This window comes from Tupaia chinensis, unplaced genomic scaffold, assembly GCF_000334495.1.
Source record: "Tupaia chinensis unplaced genomic scaffold, TupChi_1.0 Scaffold000183_1, whole genome shotgun sequence".
NCBI classification, from domain to species: Eukaryota; Metazoa; Chordata; class Mammalia; order Scandentia; family Tupaiidae; genus Tupaia; species Tupaia belangeri.
The window spans coordinates 738,123-762,752 of NW_006159658.1; the positions used below are offsets into that span (position 1 = coordinate 738,123).

Below are 24,630 nucleotides of genomic sequence, written 5' to 3' on the forward strand. Positions count from 1 at the left end.
AGACAGACACAGAGAGACATAGAGACAGAAAGTGAGAAATCACCCCCCAGGGGGGATGGTCACGCCACAATCCCTTCTCCATTCTCCTCTCGGGATCTTGGGCACGCACGCACACGTGCCCGGCGTGAGTTTTAAGCCACTGGGTCCGGGACGCGAACCCCGGTCGACTACGTGGGAGTCCAGCGACATAGCCATTACACTAACTGCTAGTTCCCTGTCATGGCTTCTTTTTATAGGTCTTTTCTTTCTGCACCTTCTTTTCATTTAAAACCGTTTACACCACTGTCACAAGAGAACCATAAATAAATGACCATGCTTCACTCAAGTAGGCTAAGGAGAAATAGTCTTTTAAAAAATAATTATTTTATTTAATATTTATTTACTTAATTTAATTTGACCAGAGAGGGACAGAATGAAAGAGAGGGAGGGAAAGTGTGAAAGCAAGTTTCCAGGTCTGGGACTCGAACTACGAACAGCCATGTGGGAGTCCAGTAGTACCACGTGACCTGCCAGCCTGAGGAAAAATGGTCTTAAGTTGAATCTGAAAGGAATTATAGATAATGCTAAAGAAAAAAAACAATCAAGGATGGAAACATTTAAAACCAAAATAGATTTTCATTGATCTCACATGGCCCAGTTTGGGATAGGAATGGATTAATTTTTACATTGATTCTCAAGTTTGTGCTAGCTTGCAATAAGAGGATTTGTTAAAAACGCTCACTGGGTCCCACCATTGAGAGATTCTAATTCAGCAAATCTGGGATGGGGCCTGAAAATTTGTATACTGTATCTAACAAATGTCCGAGTGATGCTGATGCCAATAGTCTGGGACCACACTTGAAGACTGGACTGATTCTTCAGCAAGTTCAGAAGCCCCCTGTTATTATATCCCTCACCCGGTAGAAACATTCGCTAGGCAAATACACAAGATCCTCTGGTGAAGCTGGCTGCTCCGTATTTTCACACAGCTGTGCTGATACTGTTTCTCTCAGAAAAGACTTTGTTTGGCGGACAACTGCTTGAATGTGTGAGCTCCTCACTGAAGGCTGCTTCCAGAAGACCCTGAATGGACTGCCTTACTTTTTTCCTAAAATCTTTCCCCAAGAAGGCGTACAGGAAGGGATTGATACAACTATTGGCGGATGCTAGAGCAAGGGACACATTGTCCCAGGACGCCAGAGCTTTCCCAACGGGAGTTCCCGGGTCAATAAGTAATAATAGGACTCCAAAAATGTGGTAGGGAGCCCAGCAGACAAGAAAGACAGCCACTACCACCATGGCCACTCGAGACGTTTTGTTCCGAGACTTGGCGAAGCGGCCCTGTCGCATTCGGAGGATAATGAGGCTGTAACAGATGACCATGATGACACAGGGCAACAGGAAACCGAGCACTAGCCTAGTGATGGTTATCGCTACCAGGGCTGTTGGCACCCAATCATCATGTGTAAATTGGCCAAAATGATTATTCAGGAAATCTTGTGGTAGCTCAAACTCATATAAGAAATTGCTATAAGCACTTGTGGAAAGCTCTAAATCAGCAGAGAGAAAAGCATCAGATGTAGCCAATAGGCCAGTTCCACGATCTTCAATGGAAAACCCACTGGGGACTGTAGGTGAGACCATATCAGTAGGTTTAAATAAATTGTAATACAAGTGTTGACTGGATAATCTAGCTGAATCCATAGGGAGTGACTCTCTAGAAGGTCTTTGAAATGTTTGAGGCTGGAGAACAGTGGTGGCTGTCCATGGATGATCATTTGTTTGGGAAGAGGAAGGATCTAACCTATTATCCATTTCTCCAGGCAGCTGTTCAACAGAGTAGTCGAGGGACCCATTCTCCAGAAGATCCAGGTCAGAGGTGAAGTCCTCATAATATGAACTGGAGGGGCCATAATTGTAGTCACACACATAGTAGTCGCCTTCAACAGACATTTCCCGGTACATGAACACAGGTACACACATCACAAAAGCCACCAGCCAGATACACCCACAGACAGCAAAGGCTGTCCGCACGCTGCGATGATTCTGGCACCAGACTGGCTTGAGTACCAGAAGACAGCGGTCCAGGCTAATGGCGGTGAGCAGGAAGACACTGGCGAACATGTTGAGGACAATGACAGAAGGGATGAGTTTGCAGAAGAAAGGGCCATAGGGCCAGAATCCCTGCAGGGCCAAGTGAGCCAGGGAGAAGGGTAAGGAGAGGCAGCAGAGAAAGTCTGCCAGGGTGAGATGGAGAAACCAAACTGTGTTCACTGTCCGCTGCATCTTTAGGCCTGTCACCCACAGCACCAGCCCATTGCCTGGTAACCCCAACACAAACGTGAGGCTGAGAATGACCATGGAGAGAATTACTTGAGGTTTATCCAAAGGCTCTGAGAGCGGGTCGGTTGAATTGTTCTCAGTAGAGAAAGACTCCATTGCTAAAGTTCTGCAAAAAAGATGAAAAGAAATGTGAAAGTTAACAGCATCTTATGAAAACAAAATGTGTATGGGGCCAGCAGATGGTGTGGTAGTTAAGGTGTTGGGTTCTCATATGGCCGACCACAATTAGAGTTCCAGACCTACTGGTGTGAAAATCATGCTGGATGAGTGTGTGCCTGGGCCCAAAGTCCCAAGAAGAGAATGGTAGAGAAGGGACTGCTGCGTGGTCATGCCTGCTGGGGGTGATTTCTCATGTTCCCTTTCTCTGTCTTTGTCACTCTCTAATGAGCACATACACCCTATGGAAAAAACTAAAAAGAAGTACTAGGGGCCAGCAGGTGGCGTGGTGATTAAGGGTGCTAGATTCCCACATGGCCTACTGTGGTTCAAGTCCTGGACCTTGCTTTCTCACTTTCTCTCTCCTCTCTCTTTCTTTCTCTGTTGCTCTCTGGTCAAATTAAAAAAAGAAATATATTAGAATTCTTTTTTAAAAAGAATTATTTTATCTAACTTTATTATTTATTTGTATATTTTAATTTGACCAGCCATGTGGGAGTCCAGTACCCTCAACCACCATGCCACTTGCTGGCCCCAAAAGTATTAGAATTCTAACTTTCTCGTGTAATGATCCCGATCCAGGACTCAAATCACAGTCGGCCATGTGGGAGTCCAGTACCCTCAACCACCATGCCACTTGCTTTTCTCCTGTAATGATGTGGAACTACAAAGCCCAAAGGCTCTCGCCTTGTTTAAGTTTGTATTCCTTGACTTCACACTGCAACACGCAAAAAATGTTCTTTGATGGACCATTCAGAATCTATTGTATTGACTTAGTTGTGTATCAAAATAATAACCTCCTTTAAAAGTTTGTATCACTGTAAATTTGTCCTCTTTCTTTTTCTACTATCTATTGATAGCTTTCATTTTTCACTAGGTTCTTTCTTCACCCCATGTCACCTACTTGAAAATGAACAAATAAGCCAAATGAGCAAACAAAATCTTCTAGACTTAGGTCTTCAGTCAGTGGCACGAGAGGGCTTTAGGGAGCTCCATCACCTACATATACTGATATGCAAAATTTTAACTTTGCAGATCTTCTAATTCTCTGAAGGCAGACGATCCATTCCCTCACAGAAAGAGGTGTTCTAGACTCACTCAGGTCTTAGATACAACCTCTCCTTTGGCTAAACATTTCTCAAGTTGAATCTCTGCATTGACTTCTTCACCACCCATCATTTTGTTTCTATTTGTATATTATGAATATAACTTGGGAAACATAGCTTTTTTATTACAAAAGCAGAAAATATGCATGAAGAAGATTGGGAAATATAGATAAGTAAAAATAATGTTAAAATGTCATATACTCACCAGCCATTGATTACTACTTTAATTTCTTAACTTATATCCTCTGGATCTTTCTCCATATATATCCATATACATATACACATATTAAAAATTTTAAATAGTGATTAAGTATTATAACATAAAATTTATAATCTTAAATATTTTTAAACATTATTTAATTACATTATTATTTTTTAATTTGCTACAGGGCACATGTGTTGATCAGAGAGAGATAGAGAGAGATAAAGTGAGAAAGCAAACCTCCAGTTCTGGGATTTGAACTGTGGTCAGCGATGTGAGAATCCAACACCTTAACCATCACATCCCCTGATAGCCCCTCTTAACCATTTTTTAAAAATAAATTACTTAATTTTATTTATTTGTTTTTATTTGATCAGAGAGAGACAGAGAGAGAGAGAGAGACAGAAAGACACCAGGTCTAGAACTTGAACCATGGTTGGCCATGTGGGAGTCCACTGCCCTCAACCACCATGCCACGTGCTGGCTTCCCCTTAATCATTTAAAAATATTCAGTTCACTAGTGTTTACCATATTCATGTTGTTGTGCAACCAATTTCTAGAACTTTTTGTCTCACAACACTGAAACTCTGTACTCATAAAGTAATTCTGTTTCCTTTTCCCCCAGTCCCTGACTAACTGCATTCTACTTTCAGTTTCTATGAATTTGACTATTCCAGAAACCCAACCTAAACGGAATCATAGCAATATTTGTCTTTTGGTGTCTGGCTAATTATACCTAGGATAATATCCTCAGGTTTCCTCCAAGTTATGTGGCAGGTGTCAGACATTCCTCTTTTTAAGGCTGAATAGGATTTCATTGAATGTATATACTGTATTTTGTTTGTCAATTGTCTGCCAATGGCCATTTGCATTGTTTCCATCTTTGTGCTATTGTGAATAATGCAATGGCTGTTAATGCATATTGTTTTATAAATCTTTTTCTTTCTTAAATTAGCAGTCTCAACGTTACACAGCAAGATTTACCTTAAAGAATATTCAGCTTTTTAAAAATTTTCCTTAGGCTTGCTATAGGGCACATGTGCTTACTGGAGATGAGAGAGAGAGAGAGAGAGAGGGAGATCACTACCTGGGGGATGGCTATGCTGCAATCTCCTCTTCCATTCTCCTCTTGGGATTTTGGGCACAGGGGCACAGATGCCACTGAGTCCAGGACACAAACCATGCAGACAGCCACATGGTATCTAGCCTCTTTAATCACCACCTCACAGGCTCACCCAGATACCCAGTCTTTAACCAGTTATTTTCCATCCGTCCCCAGAATATCTTTAACAGTTGTTTTGTTCACAACGATATCCAATCGAGGGTCCTACTTCACGTCAGGGCATTACTTCTCCTAAGTCTCTTGATTTAATGTAGTTTCTCTCTAAGGATATTTTTGGGGGTCTAGTGTTCCGACCACTCACTTTCTAATGCTTCCTAATTTGTCGTCTTCTTCTCTCACTCTATTAAGATTACCTCTAAAAAATAAATCCAAACATCTTTCTCTGTCCTCATCCTCCACAATGTTTATCTCCTTTGATATGTTGACTTCCTAAAACTCTCCTCTCTTGACCTCTGTGAAATATCTTCTTCTAATTTTGAACACTTCTGTAAATATACCCTACCTTTTATCTTTCCTGAACAATTTACTAGTTCAAGTTAATGGCATTCTCTATTCTTAGCTAGTGTTGTTTACTTTTATCTGGAATTATGCCTTTCTCTGAGCTTCTTTCTTCCATCCTTAATCTCCACCTGTTGAAATTCTACCCATTCTTCAAAATCAAACTCAATAATATATTTTCCTTGAAATAGTCTCTCTCTGATCAAAAGTTAATTCTTTAGCCTCTTAAGTTTCGCATGCATATGGAACTTTTTTCATATTCTCTATGTAGTGACATATTTTAGACTGCATTATAATTATGACCATGGCTGTCATAGCTCTCATTTGGGCATCCATTTCATGATGGTACAAATAAGTCTTTTTCATAAATGCTTCTTCCACAGAATTTAGTACAGTGACTTATATGATGTAAAGGCTAAAGATCACTTGAATGGATGAATGCTTGTTTTGGGAACTGACTTTTTTTTTCTTTTTCAATTCGATTAAAAAATCAAATTCATAGCCATGTAATCCTTTCCCAGCCTGCTCCCTTAATTCCTATGCTGTTCTTTCTAACTTCCTCTTTGTCATAAGTTTCGCATTCTTTCTGTATGAAATACCATTTTACATTTCTTTTGACAGAGGCCCAAAATATTTTTCTGATTTCAAAGTAGTTTTGCTGAGTTAACCAAATGCAGTCATATTCAATTAGCAGAAGTTAAAATATTGAGTCAACAAAATAATAAAAGAAAGAAATGATTCCCTTTTCTTTCCATGGCTGTGTCTACTCAAATATTCAAGTCCTATCATAATCCCTTCCTACCCTGCGTACATGGGAGCTACCCTGATCCACTGTCCCACTTCAACACACAGATTCCTGCACAGATCCATAAAATACTGGGAGAAGAGTCATAGAACTAGCGCTGAAAGGAAATTAAGCACTCATCTCTCCTGACTACTTCCATTTTGCAGATTTTGACTCTGAAACTCAGTAAGTTGGATGACTTTCACATAGCACAATAAGGGTGTTCTCAGATCCTAGGTCCAATGTCTATTAGGCCAATGCTCCTCTTACCACAAAGAATCACAGAACTGAAAAACCTACGGGATTGCTCCTAGAAGGGAAGGAACCGAGGGCAGTACACACTGAAGTAACAGGGGCTGAAAAGAGTAAAATTCCAACACAAGGACATGGAATTATGTGGCACAAGCTGTCTTTTACAGATCACATACAACCTGTCACGAAATGGAAGTATATGTTAGTCGAGGCTTAAAAGTCTTTCACAACAAGATGACTTTTTTACGTTTCTCCAAGTTGTTTTGGTTGAAAACACCAAAATACCTCTGCATTTGAATACATTGAAATATACCTCTACATTTGAATACATGAAATATGCCTCTACATTTGAATACATTAAATATGCCTCTGCATTTGAATACATGAAATACACCTCCACATTTGAATACATGAAATACGCCTCTACATTTAAGATTCGTAGAAGGCGGTTGAGATGGTGGATATGCTGATTACCCACGTTATTCTCATGTACTGAAAATTCACATTGTAACCGCTGCTATGCTAAGAAAAATCATTCATTCAAAACAAGCACGAAAAGTAAATAAAACAAAACCACCAACCTCAAGCTCTTATTAAGCACTTGGGAATTTTACCTCTTCCTTTTCTCTTTGAACTCAAATTTGTATTCTCACAGAATTTCACCTGCTGTAAGCATGCCAGGCTTTAAAGTGCTTCACTGAGAATACATCTCTGGGTCAAAAATATGAGATCTCACAGGATCATGTCTACATGAACGGAAACTGAAATGTGTTGTTAGCACCCTGTGACAATGAGGGGCGAGGTGCTAAGTGCCCTCTGTGTCACATTATCACTTCAGTTATTGCCAGCACGCAGTTGACCAGAACACAGATAAACTCCTCACTTTGGTGGACTAATATTGAACATAAAGAATGTTATCAAAAGTTCATCTCTCAACGAGATGGATGAAACTGCTTCGTTTTACAGTAAGTTTGCATGTCTGAGATTTCTACTGCTAGAATGAGCTGGACTTCAGGATAAAACCTGTGCCTATTTTTCTTTTTTATAGCTGTCATCACTGAGAATTTTGCACTTGCACATGTAAATAAACAGTTGGAGTATTTAAAAAGATGATTAGTAAATTTTTTTTTTTAGTTTTCAATGTTGAATCAGTCAGCCGTAATTAAAAACAATAAACAAAACCCTGAAACTGAAATTCAATGATAAAAGCAAAGTAGATCCCAGAATCAATTACTAATAATAGGATGATAGTGTCAATGCCATTGAGAAAGGAGCAAAAGACTAGAAGAAGAAAAGAAAAAATGGAATAAAAAATTTCAGATATAGATGATCAATTCAAAAAACAAAACTAGTGGGGGTACAAAGTTTTGTTTTGTAACTGGAACCAAAGGTTAGAGGACAAACATATCCAGTTTAAGACAGGAAAAATAAAACAAAAATTCACTATTAGTGGGGCTGACAGGTGGCATGGTGGTTGGGGTGCTGGACTCCCACATGGTCAACTACAGTTCAAGTCCTGCACCTTGGTGGCCTGCTTTCTCACTTACCCGCTCTCTCTGCCTCTCTCTGTTCAAGTTTAAAATGAATAATGATAATAAATAAAATGAAATACAGCATTCTTTTAAAAAATTCTCTATTAGTGCCAGAATAAATATGTTAAGAGCAACAATAAACGCAATGGGGAATATTTAGGAAAGGTGGGGTAGATAGGGGGTTAAGACAAAAGAAAGGAGAGTTGGAGAAGGAATGGGATAGAGGTTAATGATGCTCAAATTGTAATCTCTAGTGAGCAAAACAGGTTAGGCACAAGCTGTCAGGTGGCTCTAGGCTTTTCTTACCAAGAAGCTGAAACTTCAGCACCAGACTGGAGGTCCTCACGGGTCCTGTGTAGTCCCCGCACTTAGCCACAATGAAGTCATGGGGTATGTTTAGGAAACTTGCTGAGCTTCCCTTTTTTCTTCTCTCTCTCTGCTTCTGCTGATAAATTCAACCTCATCCTCTAGACGACTATCTGTCTTCACAGGAAGAGTTTCAAAGTGAGTCATTTCTAAATGGCTTAGATAAGAAAAATAAAAAAACAGAAGTAGGAGTGTATAATTCAGGACATTTCCTACAGAACACAGTTGTATGGTTAGAGAAAGAATACATCTGTACATAAGTTTCTCACTTTGTACGTTTTTGCTTTTGTTTTGTTTTGTTTTAGAAATGGAAAAAAAAAAATAAAAGATCCTACAGAGAGTGACCCTTCATGCTATTGGGGTAGGGAATGGCTGGGGAGAAATGACCTGCCTAAACCCATTTTATTAATCTCATATAACATCTCTCAAATAGCTGGTGTGTGAAAAATAACCTATGCCAACATCCAGCCAGTGTTGTGGTGGTTAAGGTGGCTGGATCCCACATAGCCAACTGCATGGTTTGAACCCTGGACTTGGCATCTTAAAAAACAGCAGGTGGTGTGGTGGTTAAGGGTGCTGGACTATAGGCTGGCCAAAGTTTGAGTCCTGGACCTGGCAGCTTACTTTCTCACTTTCCCTCTCTCTTTATCTCTCTCTTACTCTGTTCTTCTCTGATCAAATTAAAAATAAATGAATAAATAAATAAAGTTAAATAAAATAATTCTTTAAAAAGAAAACAAAACAAAGCAAAAAACAAAAACAAAAAACCATGTCAAGCACATGTGTATCCATGCTCAAATTTCCCAGAGCACAGTAGAGGAGAAAGGATTGTGGCATGGCTAACTCCCTGAGAGACAATTTCTCACTTTCTCTCTCTCTTTCTCTGGTGAGTGCATGTGTCCTATAGCAAACAAACAAACAAAAGCAAAACAAACAAACAAAAAACTGTGCCAAGCCAAAACTGGAATGAATTAAACTATATTTTAATCTCTAGAGATTCACAATCCAGTGGAAATACAGACTCATACCAAAAGCAAACAAATATCCAAAAAATCAAAACATTATAATACAAAAGCTTATCATAATAAATATAAATGTTATTGGGTCGTTGGAAAAGTCATGACTCATTTTTACATAGAAAAACAGAAAAATGTGTCATGACCTTTCTGACGACCCAATAGAATATAATAGGTATGGATATATTTAGCTGAGGCAATCCAGGAAAATGTTACAGTAGAAATAATATGTGAGGAGGTCCTTAAATAACCGCAAGACTTCTCGAGGAAGAGAAACGTGAAACGCTACCTAGAGCGAGAGGAGCACAAGGCCGGAAGGTGGGAGAGTGCAGAGGGCATCAGAGGACGGCCAGGGGTCTAGGCTGTGTCAACAGGAAGGAGATCAGAAGACTGAAGATGATTCCTGCCTAAAGTATGCATTATCAGCCCAGCAGGTGGTGTGACGTTTAAGGCACTGGATCCCAGGTGGCCAACTGCACAGTTCAAGTCCTGGACCCAGTGGCTTGAAAATCACACCCGGGGGACCAGCAGTTAGCGTGATGGCCACGTCACTGGACTCCCATGTAGTTGATCACAGTTCGAGTATCGGACTCGATGGCTTAAACTCAAGCCGGGCACATGTGTGTGTATGCCCAAGATCCTGAGAGGAGAATGGTGGAGAAGGGGTTGGCCATGCCCCTGGGGGGGGGGTGATTTCTTGCTTTCTGTCTCTCTCTCTCTTTCTGGCGAGCACATGTGCCCTATAGCAAAAAAAAATGAAAAAAAAAAAAAAAGAAAGAAAGAAAGAAAGACAAAGAAAATCCCACCGGGCGCGTGTGTATGCATGTCCAAAATCCCAAGAGGAGAATGGAGAACGGACCCGTGTGTTGCCATCTCCGCTGGGGGCTGATTTCTTACTCTTCCTCTCTTTCTGCCTTTTTCTGGCAAGTGCTCTACAACAAAACTGAACAACAAAAAAGTATACATTGTAAAGAATCCTCACTCATTTTTTTATGCATACAAAATAAAGTTTACTTGCATAAAATATATTCATACCTTATTGTCTGTGATAAAGGCCTCAGCTCATGTTTATCAACTTGCCTATCTGCTAACATCTACTCCTCCTGTCATTGACAGTCACATTATTCTGCAATATATTTTAAAATTATTTATTTGATTTTATTTAGTATTACTATTTTAAAATTTGCTACAGGGCACACACAGTCACCAGAGAGAGACAGAGAGAGAGGGAAAGTGAGAGAACAGGCTGCCAAGTCCAGGACTTGAACCTTGGTCAGCCATGTGGGAGTCCAGTGTCTCAACCGCCACACCAACTGCTGGCCCCAACCTGCAATATTTTTTTAGGCAGAAAGGCCCAAGAAAAATGTCAAGAGTTGAGTAGTATTTATTCATTTATTTCCATTGCTGTCATTATCTAATTATAAAATTAGCAGGTACTAATAAGAAATTGGAATAATACAGAAGTATGAAGGGTAAAAGAAATAATGAAAGTTTCTATTTTAAATTTCATTGTATGTAGTAATTATTTTAATATGTTAGTATTTATTGCTCCTGAATTTTTTCTAAACACAGCATGCATTTTCTTTTTTTGATTTATTTAAAGAATGATTTTATTTAAATTTATTTATTTATTTACTTATTTTAATTTGATCAGAGAGGGACAGAGTGAGAAAGAGAGAGAGAAAAGGAAAGCGAGAAAGCAAGCTGCTAGGTCCAAGACTCAAACCACAGTCAGCCACGTGGGAGCCCAGCGCCCTTAATCACCACACCACCTGCCGGCCCAACACACATTTTCTTAAAAGGCAGTTTTTTGTTTATCTTAGTTTCTTCATAGGACACATACTTGCTGGAGAGAGACAGAAAGAGAGAGAGAGAAAGTGAGAAAGCACCTCCAGGGGGAAATGACCACTTTGCAATCCCTTCTCCTCCGTTCTCCTCTTGGGATTTTGGGTATGCATGCACATGTATCTGGTGTGTTTTTCAAACTGCCAGGTCCAAGACTTGAACTGTGCAGCCAGTTATGTGGGCTCCAGCCACTTTAACCACCATATCACCTGACTGGGCCCTAAAAAGGTAGTCTTAAGCAAAAACAGGATGTTAACTTATTTGTATTTTATGACTTGCCCTTTCATCATTTCCTTATTTTCACGTTCGTAGATATAATTTTATTAATTATTTCTCATTTTTTTTCTCTACTCTTTGGAAAGATTGAATAAGAAGGTATTCATAAAACATATAGAAGGTAGGGTTATCTTACGTGGATACTCATGCATTTAAGTGGATGTGTTTACATACGTACATATCTATATAAAATATACAGCATTATAAAAGCAATTCCTATGGTAAAAAATATAGAATAACTAGGGTAAAAACTGAAAATTTTGGGACCAGCAGAAGGTTTCATGGTTACTTCACTGGACTCCCATGTAATTGACTACGGTTCAAGTCCTGGACCTGGTGGCTTAAAAAACTCATGCCAGGTGCGTTGTGCATGTGTGCCCAGAATCCCTAGAGGTGAATGGAGAAGGGATTGCAGTGTGGCCATCCACTCTGGGGCGTGGCTTCTAACTTTTTGTCTCTCTGTCTCTCTGGTGAGCTCATGTGCCCTATGGCAAAAAATCTCTTTAAGAACAAAAGACTAAAAAATTTAAAACAGTTATTCTTGTTCTACTCCTTGAAATTCTTTTATAATTACAAATTAAATTCCAATACATATATTGCTTTATTTTATTTTTCCCCCCTCTTATCTTTTCATATCAGGATATACTGGCTGAAATCACACTTATTAAATAGCTCAATATTATTCCATTGAATCAATTATTTCTCTGTTCGTGAATATTCTGTTTTTTATTCCATTTAAAACTGTTACAAACAATGCTAGGTGGGCATTCTTGTTTTTTTTTTTATATCTGTCAATAAATGTTTCTATTGACTACATTTCTAGAACTGAAACTGCTAAGTCTAAGAGTATGGGTCTGTACATTTTTTTTTTTTTTTTGGAGAGGTTTTTTTGCTATCGGGCGCGTGCGCTTGCCAGACAGACAGAGAGAGACATAGAGACAGAAAGCGAGAAATCACCCCCCAGGGGGGATGGTCGCGCCGCAATCCCTTCTCCTCCATTCTCCTCTCGGGATCTTGGGCACGCCCGCACACGCGCCTGGCGTGAGCTTTAAGCCACCGGGTCCGGGACGCGAACCGCAGCCGACTACGTGGGAGTCCAGCGACATAGCCATTACGCTAACTGCTGGTTCCCGGCATTTACATTTTTGAAAGTTATGGAATTTTGCACGAAACAGACTCTACCCACTGACACTCACACCCACAGTGGTAAGAGTATGTCTTCCATTTGGTCTTTTTTTTTTTTTTTTGGAGAGGGTTTTGCTATAGGGCGTGTGTGCTCACCAGACAGACAGAGAGACAGAAACAGAAAGCAAGAAATCACCCCCCAGGGGGGATGGTCATGCTGCAATCCCTTCTCCTCCATTCTCCTCTCGGAATCTTGGGCACGCACGCACACGCACCTGGCGTGAGTTTTAAGCCACCGGGTCCGGGATGCGAACTGCGGTCGACTATGTGGGAGTCCAGCGACATAGCCATTACGCTAACTGCTGGTTCCCCCATTTGGTCTTTACCACTAAGTTCAGGGCCATAAGCATGCACTCTGTCCCTCTACAGCACAGCACTGTGCACTGCAGGAGCTGCAGAAGCAATGGAGATGTCTAGAACTATGAAAGCGTTGGGACTAGGGAGGGTACACCTGGAGAACAGGCAGAGGGAATGACCAGTTCTCTTGGAACTGGAGGCTGAGGCACTGAAGAAGCACTGGAGCTGGGCTTTGATGACTTGAAGCTTGACAGGCACTTCTGGTGCTGTGAAATGATCACTCAGCTGCCTCTCTGCCCTACCAGACTGGGAGCTTGTTGGCGTCTTCAGTGCCTGCTCTCACACCTGGTATATGACATATTTGGGGCACCAATAAATGAGTGAATGCTTGTCTGAGAAGGCTGTTGATTTCCGAATGTAACTCCAGAGTTAATTTGAGCCCTTCGCGTTGTTTCTGATGTGGATTCAGTTTTACCGATTCCTCGCTCTCTGGAGATAACAGAGCAATTCAAACCAGGGCGACAATTCCCAGCTGTATTCCTTGGATTCTTCATGTCCGGAAGAAAATGACTAAAAACATGTGAATGGTGCTCCTGTTTCTGGATGAGCTCTCCCCCTTCTTATAAAGTACTGGTTGTTCTGTAGTGCAAAATGGAAAATTCGGGGGAATTTATGTGATTCCTTCTGTTTTGTTCCTTTTTGAATATCTAAATATAAATGTCTAAGCAGAGATCAGCTGTTTCGGAAAAAATGAAATTTTGAATATACATTTCAAAGACAGCCATAAAGACTTTTATGAGTCACTGATTAATTCCACATTGTCAATGATGAATATCTGAATTAAAGTTCATTTGATCAAAAATAAAATTGATCTAATTTGTTTTTATTTAAAAAATTTTTGCCATAGGGCACATGCATTTGCTGGAGAGGGACAGAGAGAGAAGAGAGTGGAATCACCCCTGCAGTGGGTGGGCAGGCCATAGCCCCTTGTCCTCCGCTCTCCTCCTGGGATTTTGGGCATGCATGCACATGTGCCCAGCATACTTTTCAAGCTGCGGAACTGCTTGTGGGATCTAGCCCCTTAACCACCATGTCATCTGCTGGCCTCAGGCTAAATAAACACTTTACAATCGTAGAATTTCTACCTTGTTTGGTCTGAAAGGATTCAAAATAAATAAATGGCAGAGTTACTCTTCTGAAGACTTCAACGATGAGTGATTAGATCCATTATGAGGTCATAGGTAATAACTTAGACACCAGTGAAAACTCAGTGCCCCAGCATGGATGACAAGACAAATGTTATGAGTGGTAGCAAAGGGAAAGCTTGGTGGCGGTTAGAATAAGTTGGGAAAATGTTACGGGAGAAAACACTTTTGAGATGAATAGAGTACTAGACCAGGAGTTTGGGTTTGACATCCAGTATTAGTAACAATTAATTGACCTTGGGCTAGATGCTTGACCGAGATTTTTGTTGTTGTTTTGGGTGTAAACTGAAAGGGTTGAGCTAAATAATCTTTAATTTCCTTTCATATCGAACGATCCATAAGTCTTTCATGTGGGCAGAGAGAGAGATGCTGAGAGGGCATTTCAGGGGGAAACTATGAGCATGTATCAAGGTGAAGGCGAGCCCAACATGAGTGAATGACAACGTATGGTTTGGCTGGAGTACAAAGCACATACTAAGGACCAGTGGAAAGTGGGTAGGAAGCTTGAGTTGGAATCTCAGTTTTCCTCCTTACTAATTGTGCACAGAAATTATTCAAGCTCTGTTTTACTTCCTCGCCTCCAGAACACGAATTGTGTCAGATATCAACTGGTGATACTCAAGCCCATGAACTCCTTATTATCTGCTTATTGGAATGATTTCTTCTGGTGGGGTTCTAAATAGACTCTGCCAGTAGGCCACGTTCATGTGCAATTGGAAAGTGAAAAGGAAAGGGAATGATTGCATTTATTGGGTTGTTGGAAAAGTCATGACGCATTTTTGCATAGAAAAACACATTATGACTTTTCAGATGACCCGATAGTTTATGCACAGAGATTGCAAATCTATTTTAAAGGTAAAAGAATAAAACTATAAAATAGAATGAACATTGAAATAATTGAAACAAGGGGCCAGCAGGTGACATGGTGGTTAAGGTGCTAGACTCCCACATGGTCGACCACAGTTCAAGTCTTGGACCTGGTGGCTTGCTCTCTTGCTTTCTCTCATTCACTCTTTCTCTGGTCAAATTAAATAATAATAATAATAACAAATAAAGTTAGATAAATAAATATTTTTTAAAAAATCATTGAAACAAAAACAAAAAGAGAGAAGCAGGTATCAGTTTCTGGCTCCCGCGTTGGAGGTGGCAGTGTGGCAGTAGCAGCAGGTGGCAACTGCGGGCTCCGACAGGAGTGCTGGTTCCAGCAGAAGCAGCAGCAGCAGGCCTGTGAGTTCCTAGATTCCAGGCAAGAGACAGTACGAGCTGGTGGCCTCAGATAAATGCATGCTTGCCCATTCTGGGGACCATCCTTTTCCATTTTTCTTTTCCATTTCTAGGGAAGCTGCCTCTTGATGTACATAAAGATTCCATCATCTTCTCCCTTTATAGTCTCTTTCTGTTTAAAAATTTCCAGAGGGCACGTGCACTGGCCAGAAGGAATGACAGGGAGAGAGCATCCCTCAATGGGGCATAGCCTTACCATAATGTCTTCTCCTCCATTTGTCCATCCTGTCAGGATTTGGGGCACGCACACACACACACACACACACCTGCTGTGTTTGTCAAGCTGATAAGACCTAGACTTGAACCATAGTTGGTCATGGAACCAGCTCCCTTAACCACTGGTCCCCAGGGCTGGTCCTCTCTTTGTACTCTCTTGTGCTTCTAACACTTCTGTAACCAAGTCCTTGTATTAAATATCCTTTCTGAAATACCTACAATGGCCTCAGATTTCCTGGCTGATTCAGAGAATATTCCTTGCCCACTCTAGTGGATTGTTAGGAGTAAATTAATTAATGCATGCAAAGCACTTAAAACAGTACCATCATGGAAGCACTCAATAAATATTAGCCTTTAATTTTTTTCATTTTAATAATTTGCTATAGAGCATGCGCAGTAGCCAGAGAGACCGAGACAGACAGGGAAAGTGAGAAAGCACCCCCTATGGGAAATAGTCACACCACAATCCTTTCTCCATTCTCATTCAGGATTTTGGGCACATATTCACACGTACTCAGCATGTTTTCCAAGATACCAGGTCCAGGACTCAACTGTACATGTCAGCCATGTGGAAACCACTTGCCTTAGCCACTACGCTAGCTGCTGGCCCACAATTTTGCCTGGTGTGAGTATTATCACCAGGTTAATTGTGGCATGGCCATCCTCCCTGGGGGTCGGGGGTGTTTCATCACTTTCTCTCTGTCTTTCTCTTTCTGTCTTTATCCACTGAGTGCATGTGTCCTATAGCAACAAAAACCAAAAACTAAAAAAAACAACCCTAAACAAACAAAAAGTGAAAGCATGTTGTAATCTAAAAGGTCATACAAATATTAAGTAATGGGGCCAGCAGTGGCCTTGTGGTTAGAGCACTAGACACTCCCACATAGCTGACCACGGCTCAAGTCCTGGACATGGTGGCTCATTTTCTCACGTTCCCTCTCTCTCTGTGTCTCTCTCTGGTCAAATTAAAATAAATGAATGAATAAATCAAATGAAACCAGATAACTCTTTAAAAATAAATATTAAGTGATATGATCATCCTTATGTTTACCATTGAATGTTTACAATTGAAATCAGTAACTGATTAACTTGGATGCTTCACCGTATTCCTTTTCAAAGTTTATCGTGTGGTGTATCATACATTTGGAAGAGTGTATATACTGAATACGTACATTCTAAATAATAATAAAATTGCCACCCATGTACTCACCCTCAACCTCACAAGTAGAATAGCAGCAGCATCTGTCAAGCCCTCACAGTTCCCACCCTTATCTCCTCCTGCAGCTGCCCTGCCCAAGTAACTACACATGGAAATCTTGTGTTTATTATTTTCTTGTGTTTTATTTATTTTGTACTTTTTTAATGCAAGAGAGAAAGAGAGCACTATCCCATACTACCAGTTTTCTCCATGTCTCCATCCATCAGTATTTTGGAGACATTGTCCTTTTTTTTTTTAAAGAATAATTTTATTTCATTTATTATCATCATTATTATTTGTTTAATTTGACTAGAGAGAGACAGAGAGACAGAAGGGGAAAGTAGGAAAGCAAGCCTCTAGATCTGGGACTTGAACCGTGGTGAGCCATGTGGGAGTTCAGCACCTTAACCACCACACCACCTGCTGGCCCAGACACCAACCTTTTTTCTCCATGTCTCTTTTGAACAGGATTTTGGACATGCTTGTATAGGTGCCCAAAGTATTTTTCAAGCCACGGGGGCCAGGACTCTGAGGTTGGCTATGTGGGACCCAGCATGTGTGCTTAACCACTACACTACTGAGCCAGCTCTTCCTTACATTTCAAATATGGCTGTACCTCCTGTATCTCCAAAACTGCACAATGTTAGATTTGTCTGCTTTTGAACATTGTGCAAGTGGGACAGTTTTGTCCATTCTTTTGACTTGCATTTTTTTTAAGAATTATTTTTATTTAACCTTATTTACTTGACCAGAGAGGGACAGAGTGGGGAGGGGGGAAGTGAGAAAGCAAACCGCCAGGTCCAGGACTTGAACCATGGTCAACCATGTGGGAGTCCAGCACTCGTAACCACCAAACCACCTGCTGGCCCCTGACTTGTATTTGTTTTCCCCACTCAGCATTGTGTTTTGTCATCTATCCATGTTGATTCTCATAGCGTGTAGTTCATATATGTTTATTATTTATACTGTCTAATTTTTGAATATATCACAATACATTTATTCTAATGATGCATATTTGTGTTGGCTCCAGTGGATTGCTATTATGAGTGATAATCAATGATGCAATGAAATTCTTGGGCACTTCCCCTGTTAAGTGGAAAACTCCTGAGTGGTATGGTTTGAGCATGTGCAACTTTACTAGATATTGCCAAAGTCCCACCAGTTCTCATTGCTCAACATTCCTGCCAGCACTGGGTATTGACAGATTTTTTAAAAATTTATTTGCCAGAGGGCACATGTGCTTGCCAGAGAAAGAGATAGGAGGGAGAAGGAGAAAACACTCCCCCAAGGGAACATGGTCATGTCACAATTCTTTCTCCATTTCTCCATCTTGTCAAGATTTTGGACACCCATGCATATGTGCCCTGAATGTTTTTCTAACTGTTGAATCCAGGATTCAAACCATGGCCGACTATATGGAATCCAGCTCCCTTAACCATTGGGCTACAGGACTGGCCCCCAAATTAAAAAAAAATTTTTTTTTGACAATCTAGGGTGTGATAAATGTCCTCCAAGAGTCTTTACTGAATAAGGAGATTACTCTGGAAACCAAGTATTTCCTTAGTAAACCATCTACAGACCTTAGTAACTAAGCAGAGATTAGAAATTCCCTCCTGTTGGATTTGCCTCTGTAGTGTCATAAGGCACGACAGAGCTTGGAGAAAAGCAAACGTTTTTCGTTATAGTGCCTGATTTTTTCCCCCCTAATTCCACCCAGCACCTGCTACATGCCTCATGTCCTCACCATGGAGTGGAGATTCTCAAAGGATGAGTCATTGCTGCAAACCTCCCTGGAGCCAAATCACTGTCCATGCTCTGCTGCTGTTCCAGCTTGGATATCTAGCAGGAAAAGGACCTTTTCCTTAAATCTTCAGGAAGCGGAATCCCAACTCAAACGTACTCACTTATTTGGAACTTCAAATAAGTGTTTCTGAGTGAGACATGCCCTTGGTTTTTTTTCCAAGCTGTTGGACCTGATAGTTTTTTCTTTACCAATATTAAAAGGTTTTGACCCTAAATTCTGTAGTTCTAGGACTTTAAGTCTTTTTTCCCCCCTCTACATCACAATCATTCAAACCACTAATACTGATTGGACACTTAGGTACAGGATGTTGTTTTAAGTGTTGGGGGTACAGCAGTAAATACATCAAAGTTGGAATGGGTTACCCCTTGGATTGAGGGATTGTCAAGCTTACAAACTGGGCCTAATTCACCTGACCCAGCAACCTGACTTTATTTACTATTTAATCAAAATATTCTGAAATGTTGCTGAGATCTGTAACAGTCTCTTCAACTATTAAAAATGTGTAACTTTTGAATTACAAAACGAATGCGCATTCAGTGTAAGGTTAACATGCAGACATGCATAAAGAAGTTAACATTCCTTTTCTCTCTCCTCTAGCCCAGCCCATTTCCCCAGAGGTGACGGCTATGGAATGCTAGGTGTGTATCCTTTCTGAATTTTTCATGTATGTGTAGGGATAGAAAGGCCTTTCCTCGCCGATCATAAAGGTCATGGTTAATACCCATGTGACAAAAGACAGATCAAAGAGAGAAAACAAATGTATTTAATAACAAATAACAAATGTATTTAATCAAAATGTATGTGGCATGACAGCCTTCAGAAATGACAACCCAAAGACCAGGGGAACATTGCCTGTTTTTATGGTTAGGTTTGGCAAGGAATGGATAGCTATGTAGAAATGTGGTTGGACAAAAGGGTGTCATCTTGGGAACCAGCAGTTGGCGTAATGGCTATGTTGCTGGATTCCCACATAGTCGACCGCGGTTCGCGTCCCGGACCCGGTGGCTTAGAACCCATGCCGGGCGCATGTGCATGCGTGCCCAAGATCCCAAGAGGAGAATGGAGGAGAAGGAATTGCGGCGTGACCATCCCCCCTGGGGGGTGATTTCTCACTTTCTGTCTCCATGTCTCTCTCTGTCTGTCTGGCGAGCGCATGCGCCCTATAGAAAAAAAAAAAATGTGTCATCTAATGGTAAGAGGCCCAGGTAGAAAACCCAGCAAGGCCAGTCCATTCATGTCCTTGGCCTCCCTGTGTAGCATTCCTTCCTCCTGGCTATGGGGCAGGAGGTCTCCAAAGGAGAAGGGTGAAAGGAGAGAATAAACTTTCTAGGTTTTAAGGCTTGCTTTGGGGGAGAAGAGTTCTTGTTTCTTTGACCTACCTTGGGGATGAAGAATTCTGGTTTCGAGACCAGCAGATGGCATAATGGTTATGTCTCTGGACTCCCACAGATTTGACTACAGTTCGAGTCCCAGACCTGGTGGTTTAAAACTCATGGCAGGCACATGTGCGTGTGTGCCCAAGTGCCCAAAATCAGGAGAACAGGATGGAGGAGAAGGGATTGGGGCATGGACATTCCCCCGAAGGGTGATTTCTTGCTATCTATATCTGTCTCTCTCCAGCAAGCACATGCACCTTATAGCAAAAATCTCTCTTGAAAAAAAAAAAAAGAATTCTGATTTCTATGACATGCTTTGGGGGAGGAAGGGGAGCAGGAGAAAGGAGGGTAGCAGGTTAGACAGATCTCACTTCTGAGACATTCTGGTGTCCTCTGATTCAAAGCACTCAGCATTCCAGGGCCACGTGCTTCAGGATATAGCGTTCTGAGCCCCAAGGCACATTAGACATTGTGCATACTCATTTTCAAACAATACATAAAATTCCGCAAATCACATCACTTGGTAATTTATCAGGTCATTCCTTCATTATTTACTTAGATTTTTTTCTTTATTCACGATGGAGTAGGTGCATGTACATGTGAGAGAGAGAAAAAGAAGGAGAGAATCTGGTCATGCCCAAATCCCCTTTCTCCAGAATTCCAGCCCATTGGACCTTGGGCACTTGTGCACATGCCCAGTGTTTTAAGCTGACTGGATCAGGATTCAGACTCTTGTCGCCATGTGGGTTCTGACTTCTCTTGAGCAGTGTTTCACTGCTGCACCACAGAACTGCCTCCTCATTATTTACTTCTTAATTTTTATTCCTTGGATTCCCATTCTCTATCTTATTATTATGAAATTAAATAATTGGTGGTTAAGGCGCTGGACTCTCATATGTCCAACTGTGGTTCAAGTCCCAGACCTGCTAACTTGCCTCCTCACTTTCCCTTTCTCTCTATCTCTGGTGAGCACTTGCCCTAAAGCAAATTAAAAATAATAATAATAAATAAAATTAAATAAATCATTTGTTTGAGTGTCTTCCTCTCTCTCTCTCTCCTCTTTTCCTCCCCTCTCTTCACTCAGGCCAGCTCCTACCTCTTAGGAGTGTACTTTTGCTTCTACTTAATAAACTAACTTTTCTTTTCACTATTGGTATGTTTTGTTCAATTCTTTGTCAGAGACACCAAGGACCTGATATCTTTACCAAAGCCATCCCAACACATATATGGTGGCAAGCAATCCAGGAGTCTGCCTCTATAGGTTACTCCAAACTAGAACTCTTCTCCTCCACAGCAACTCATAAAACCTAGAACGTTTATTCTTTCCTTTCGCCCTTCTCCCTTGGAAGCCTCCCACCCCATAGCAGGAGGAAGGAGTGCTACACAGGGAGGCCAAGGACATGAAGACTGGCCTTGCTGGGTTTCCCACCTGGGCCTCTTACCGTTAGATGACACCCTTTTGTCCAATCACGTTTCTCCATAGCTGTCCACTGCCACATCTAGGCAGTTTTCCCCTGGTCTTTGGGTCGTCATTTCTGAAGGCTATCATGTCACCTACATTTTGATTAAATGCATTTGTTGTTAAATACATTTGTTTTCTCTCTTTGAACAAATACTCTTCTACCCGGTTGGAAAACTTGAAGAACTTCTGTATAAGCAAGCAGCTCTCTTGGGATGGAGCATTTTCTTGATGGCATTGAATTTTCTCAAAGGGCAAAGAAAATTTGGTCATATGTAATTTCAGAATATTTTCCAGTTTATGACCAAAAAGATCTAATGGTAAGATAGTACTTCCCTCTAGAGACACTGCTTCCTCTAACTTGTATTGTGGCCACGCCTTTGGATAAAAATAAATAAATAAACTCTTCTTCCTTAATGCTTAAAATAAATAGATAAATGAATAATTCATAAAAAACCTGAAACAGACAGACAAGCATTCAAAATAATGTAGTTAGTATGAGCCTTATTAAGTCATAACTAATTAGTTTTATAAAGGAGTTAATACTTTTCTATATTTACTTCAGGCATTTTAATAAGTTAAAAACATTAAAATAGAATAGAAACTCCTCGTAGACGCCTTTGCCAAATCTTTTATATCCCTTCTTATCAAAAGAAAACTTATCAAAAGTAACTACTTAGATTCCACTACCTGCTTTTTTCTCTTGTTGCCTGTGAAATATAGAAGTGTAGTTTATTTTCATGTTTTAAGTTTTGTATAAATGGTTTTGATTTGTCACTTATAAGAGTAACGTAAAGTAGGGCATAAAATGAAAACATTCCTCTTCTTCTTGCCTGTCCACTTCCCACAAGTAATAGCCTCTGTAAAATGTCTTGGCTATATTTCCACAATTAGTTTATGCCTATCAAACCTAAATATTTATATTAATTTTTATATAGATGACTTAATATTGCACCTTTTCTTTGCATTTTTTACTTATTAATGTACCTTTTCATATTCTCACCTATAGATCAATCTCCATTTTTAGAAATATTTAGTAAATGTACTCACATGACAGAAGTTTAAATGATACAGAAATGAAAAATATTAGAAATTTATATACTGGGACCAGTAATTAGTGTAATGGCTATGTCGCTGGACTCCCACGTAGTCGACTGCGGTTCGTGTCCTGGACCCGGTGGCTTAAAACTCACACCGTGAGCGTGTGCGTGCATGCCCAAGATCCCAAGAGGAGAATGGAGGAGAAGGGATTGTGGCGTGACCATCCCCCCTGGGGGGTGATTTCTCACTTTCTCTCTCTCTGTCTCTCTCTGTCTGGCGAGCGCACGCACCCTATAGCAAAAACCTCTCAAAAAAAAAAAAAAAAAAAAATTTATATAAAAAAAAAAGGGGAAATAAAAGAGCCAAAAAAAAAAAAAAAAAGAAATTTATATACAAGAAAAAGTGGATATAAATGAGCCAAGTCCATGGACATTTCCAGTGAAGCAGTCACACGGACACACGTTCACCTTTTTCCTTATACAGGGATAACGCATACATACATGACATCATGTTTGCAGCAAAAGACCCCCCAAAACCCAGAGACCTGAAAATATTCTCAAGTTTTAAAAATGGTGTGGAACACATGTCGACAATAACGTTCTACATGTATGTAAACCCCTGATTTAAGTCCATGATTTTATCATGCCAGAGCAGGGTTGGTTTTAATTTTTTTTAAACAGATATGGGTATCATGAAACATTGGCTTGTTAACAGTTAAGACATTTTGCATACATAGCATCTCAGTATAGACAAAAAATTTTAATATTGATTATTTGCTATGATATCTTTTTTTTTTTTGGAGAGGTTTTTGCTATAGGGCGCATGCGCTTGCCAGACAGACAGAGAGACATAGAGACAGAAAGTGAGAAATCACCCCCCAGGGCGGATGGCCACGCCGCAATCCCTTCTCCTCCATTCTCCTCTCGGGATCTTGGGCACGCACGCACATGCGCCCAGCGTGAGTTTAAGCCACCGGGTCCGGGACGTGAACGGCGGTCGACTACGTGAGAGTCCAGCGACATAGCCATTACTCCAACTGCTGGTTCCCTATTTGCTATGATATCTTAAATGTTCAAAGTCTTTTTCAACATAAGAAAAGAGCTGCACACATTTAAGTGTCTTTTTATAAAACACAACTTTAAAAAAATTGATGATGATTGGCCTTTGTGGTTCCTAGTAATAAGTGCTGTCTTATTTTTTCACATAATAAAAATGATATTCTTAAGAAGGGTTGCATTAAGACCCAGTAGTTCTTATACAATAACTGTTTAAATCCCAAATGCAGCAAAGCTGAACAGTCTTCTTGGTGCACTTTGATATCATTGAAGTTGAAACTGCTCCTGTCAGATATTTTTCTACTTCATTGTCAAGTAGATGTTAGGGTTTCATTATGTGGGTTTTTTTGTTTTGTTTTGTTTGTTTTGTTTTTGAGAGGATTTTGCTATAAGGATGATATCTGGTACTTACATCTCCAAGTACACATGATTTATGGTTTTTTTTTTTTTTTGAGAGTTTTTTGCTATAGGGCACGTGCACTCGCTAGAAAGAGAGAGACAGAGAGACAGAAAGCGAGAAATCACCCCCCAGGGGGATGGCTATACCACAATCCCTTCTCCTCCATTCTCCTCTTGGGATCCTGGGCACGCATGCACACGCGCCTTGCATGAATTTAAGCCACCGGGTCCAGGACTTGAACTGTGGTCGATTACATGGGAGCTCAGTGACATAGCCATTACGCCAACTGCTGGTTCCTTAATTATTTTAAAATCTGAATATTTCCATCATCTATAATTTCTGTTTCGGATGATAGTTCTGACCACCACCTTTTAATGACTGCTTGAAGCAAGTTTAGACCGACTATTACATATTCTTCAAATTTGCTTTTAAGTAGTGACCTCACTGGAGGCAGTAAGTCTACACAGCAACCAAGTGACGCACTGTTTTCCTTCCTGTCAGCTATTGGTCAGCACAGGAAGACAATCTACCACAACTCCGAGATTATCTATCCTTACCAAATAAGCTACCAGTTCACTCATACTTCTCTTTCTCCAGAAAGTTAAAGCTACGTTCAATCTCAAATTCCTGCT

At 40.5% G+C, this 24,630-nt stretch overlaps 1 protein-coding gene and 1 pseudogene across 2 annotated transcripts in view; both read right to left on the reverse strand.

The window, feature by feature from the left end:
- Positions 1-595: 595 nt before the first annotated feature.
- C3AR1 (complement C3a receptor 1) overlaps positions 596-24,630 on the reverse strand; it is a 29,972-nt gene continuing 5,937 nt past the window's right edge. The window contains exons 2-3 of one of the 2 annotated variants that reach the window (XM_006146628.3): positions 8,282-8,498; positions 596-2,428 (exon numbers count right to left, since the gene is read on the reverse strand). In XM_006146628.3, coding sequence (XP_006146690.1) covers positions 961-2,418 — 1,458 coding nt within the window. In that variant the 5' untranslated portion in view covers positions 2,419-2,428; positions 8,282-8,498 and the 3' untranslated portion in view covers positions 596-960. Of the gene's footprint in view, positions 2,429-7,024; positions 7,160-8,281; positions 8,499-24,630 lie in introns of those variants that run through there. The other variant, XM_027771099.1, reaches the window with a different exon arrangement.
- The window catches only part of LOC102487380 (KATNB1-like protein 1 pseudogene), a 1,270-nt pseudogene continuing 939 nt past the window's right edge, over positions 24,300-24,630 (reverse strand).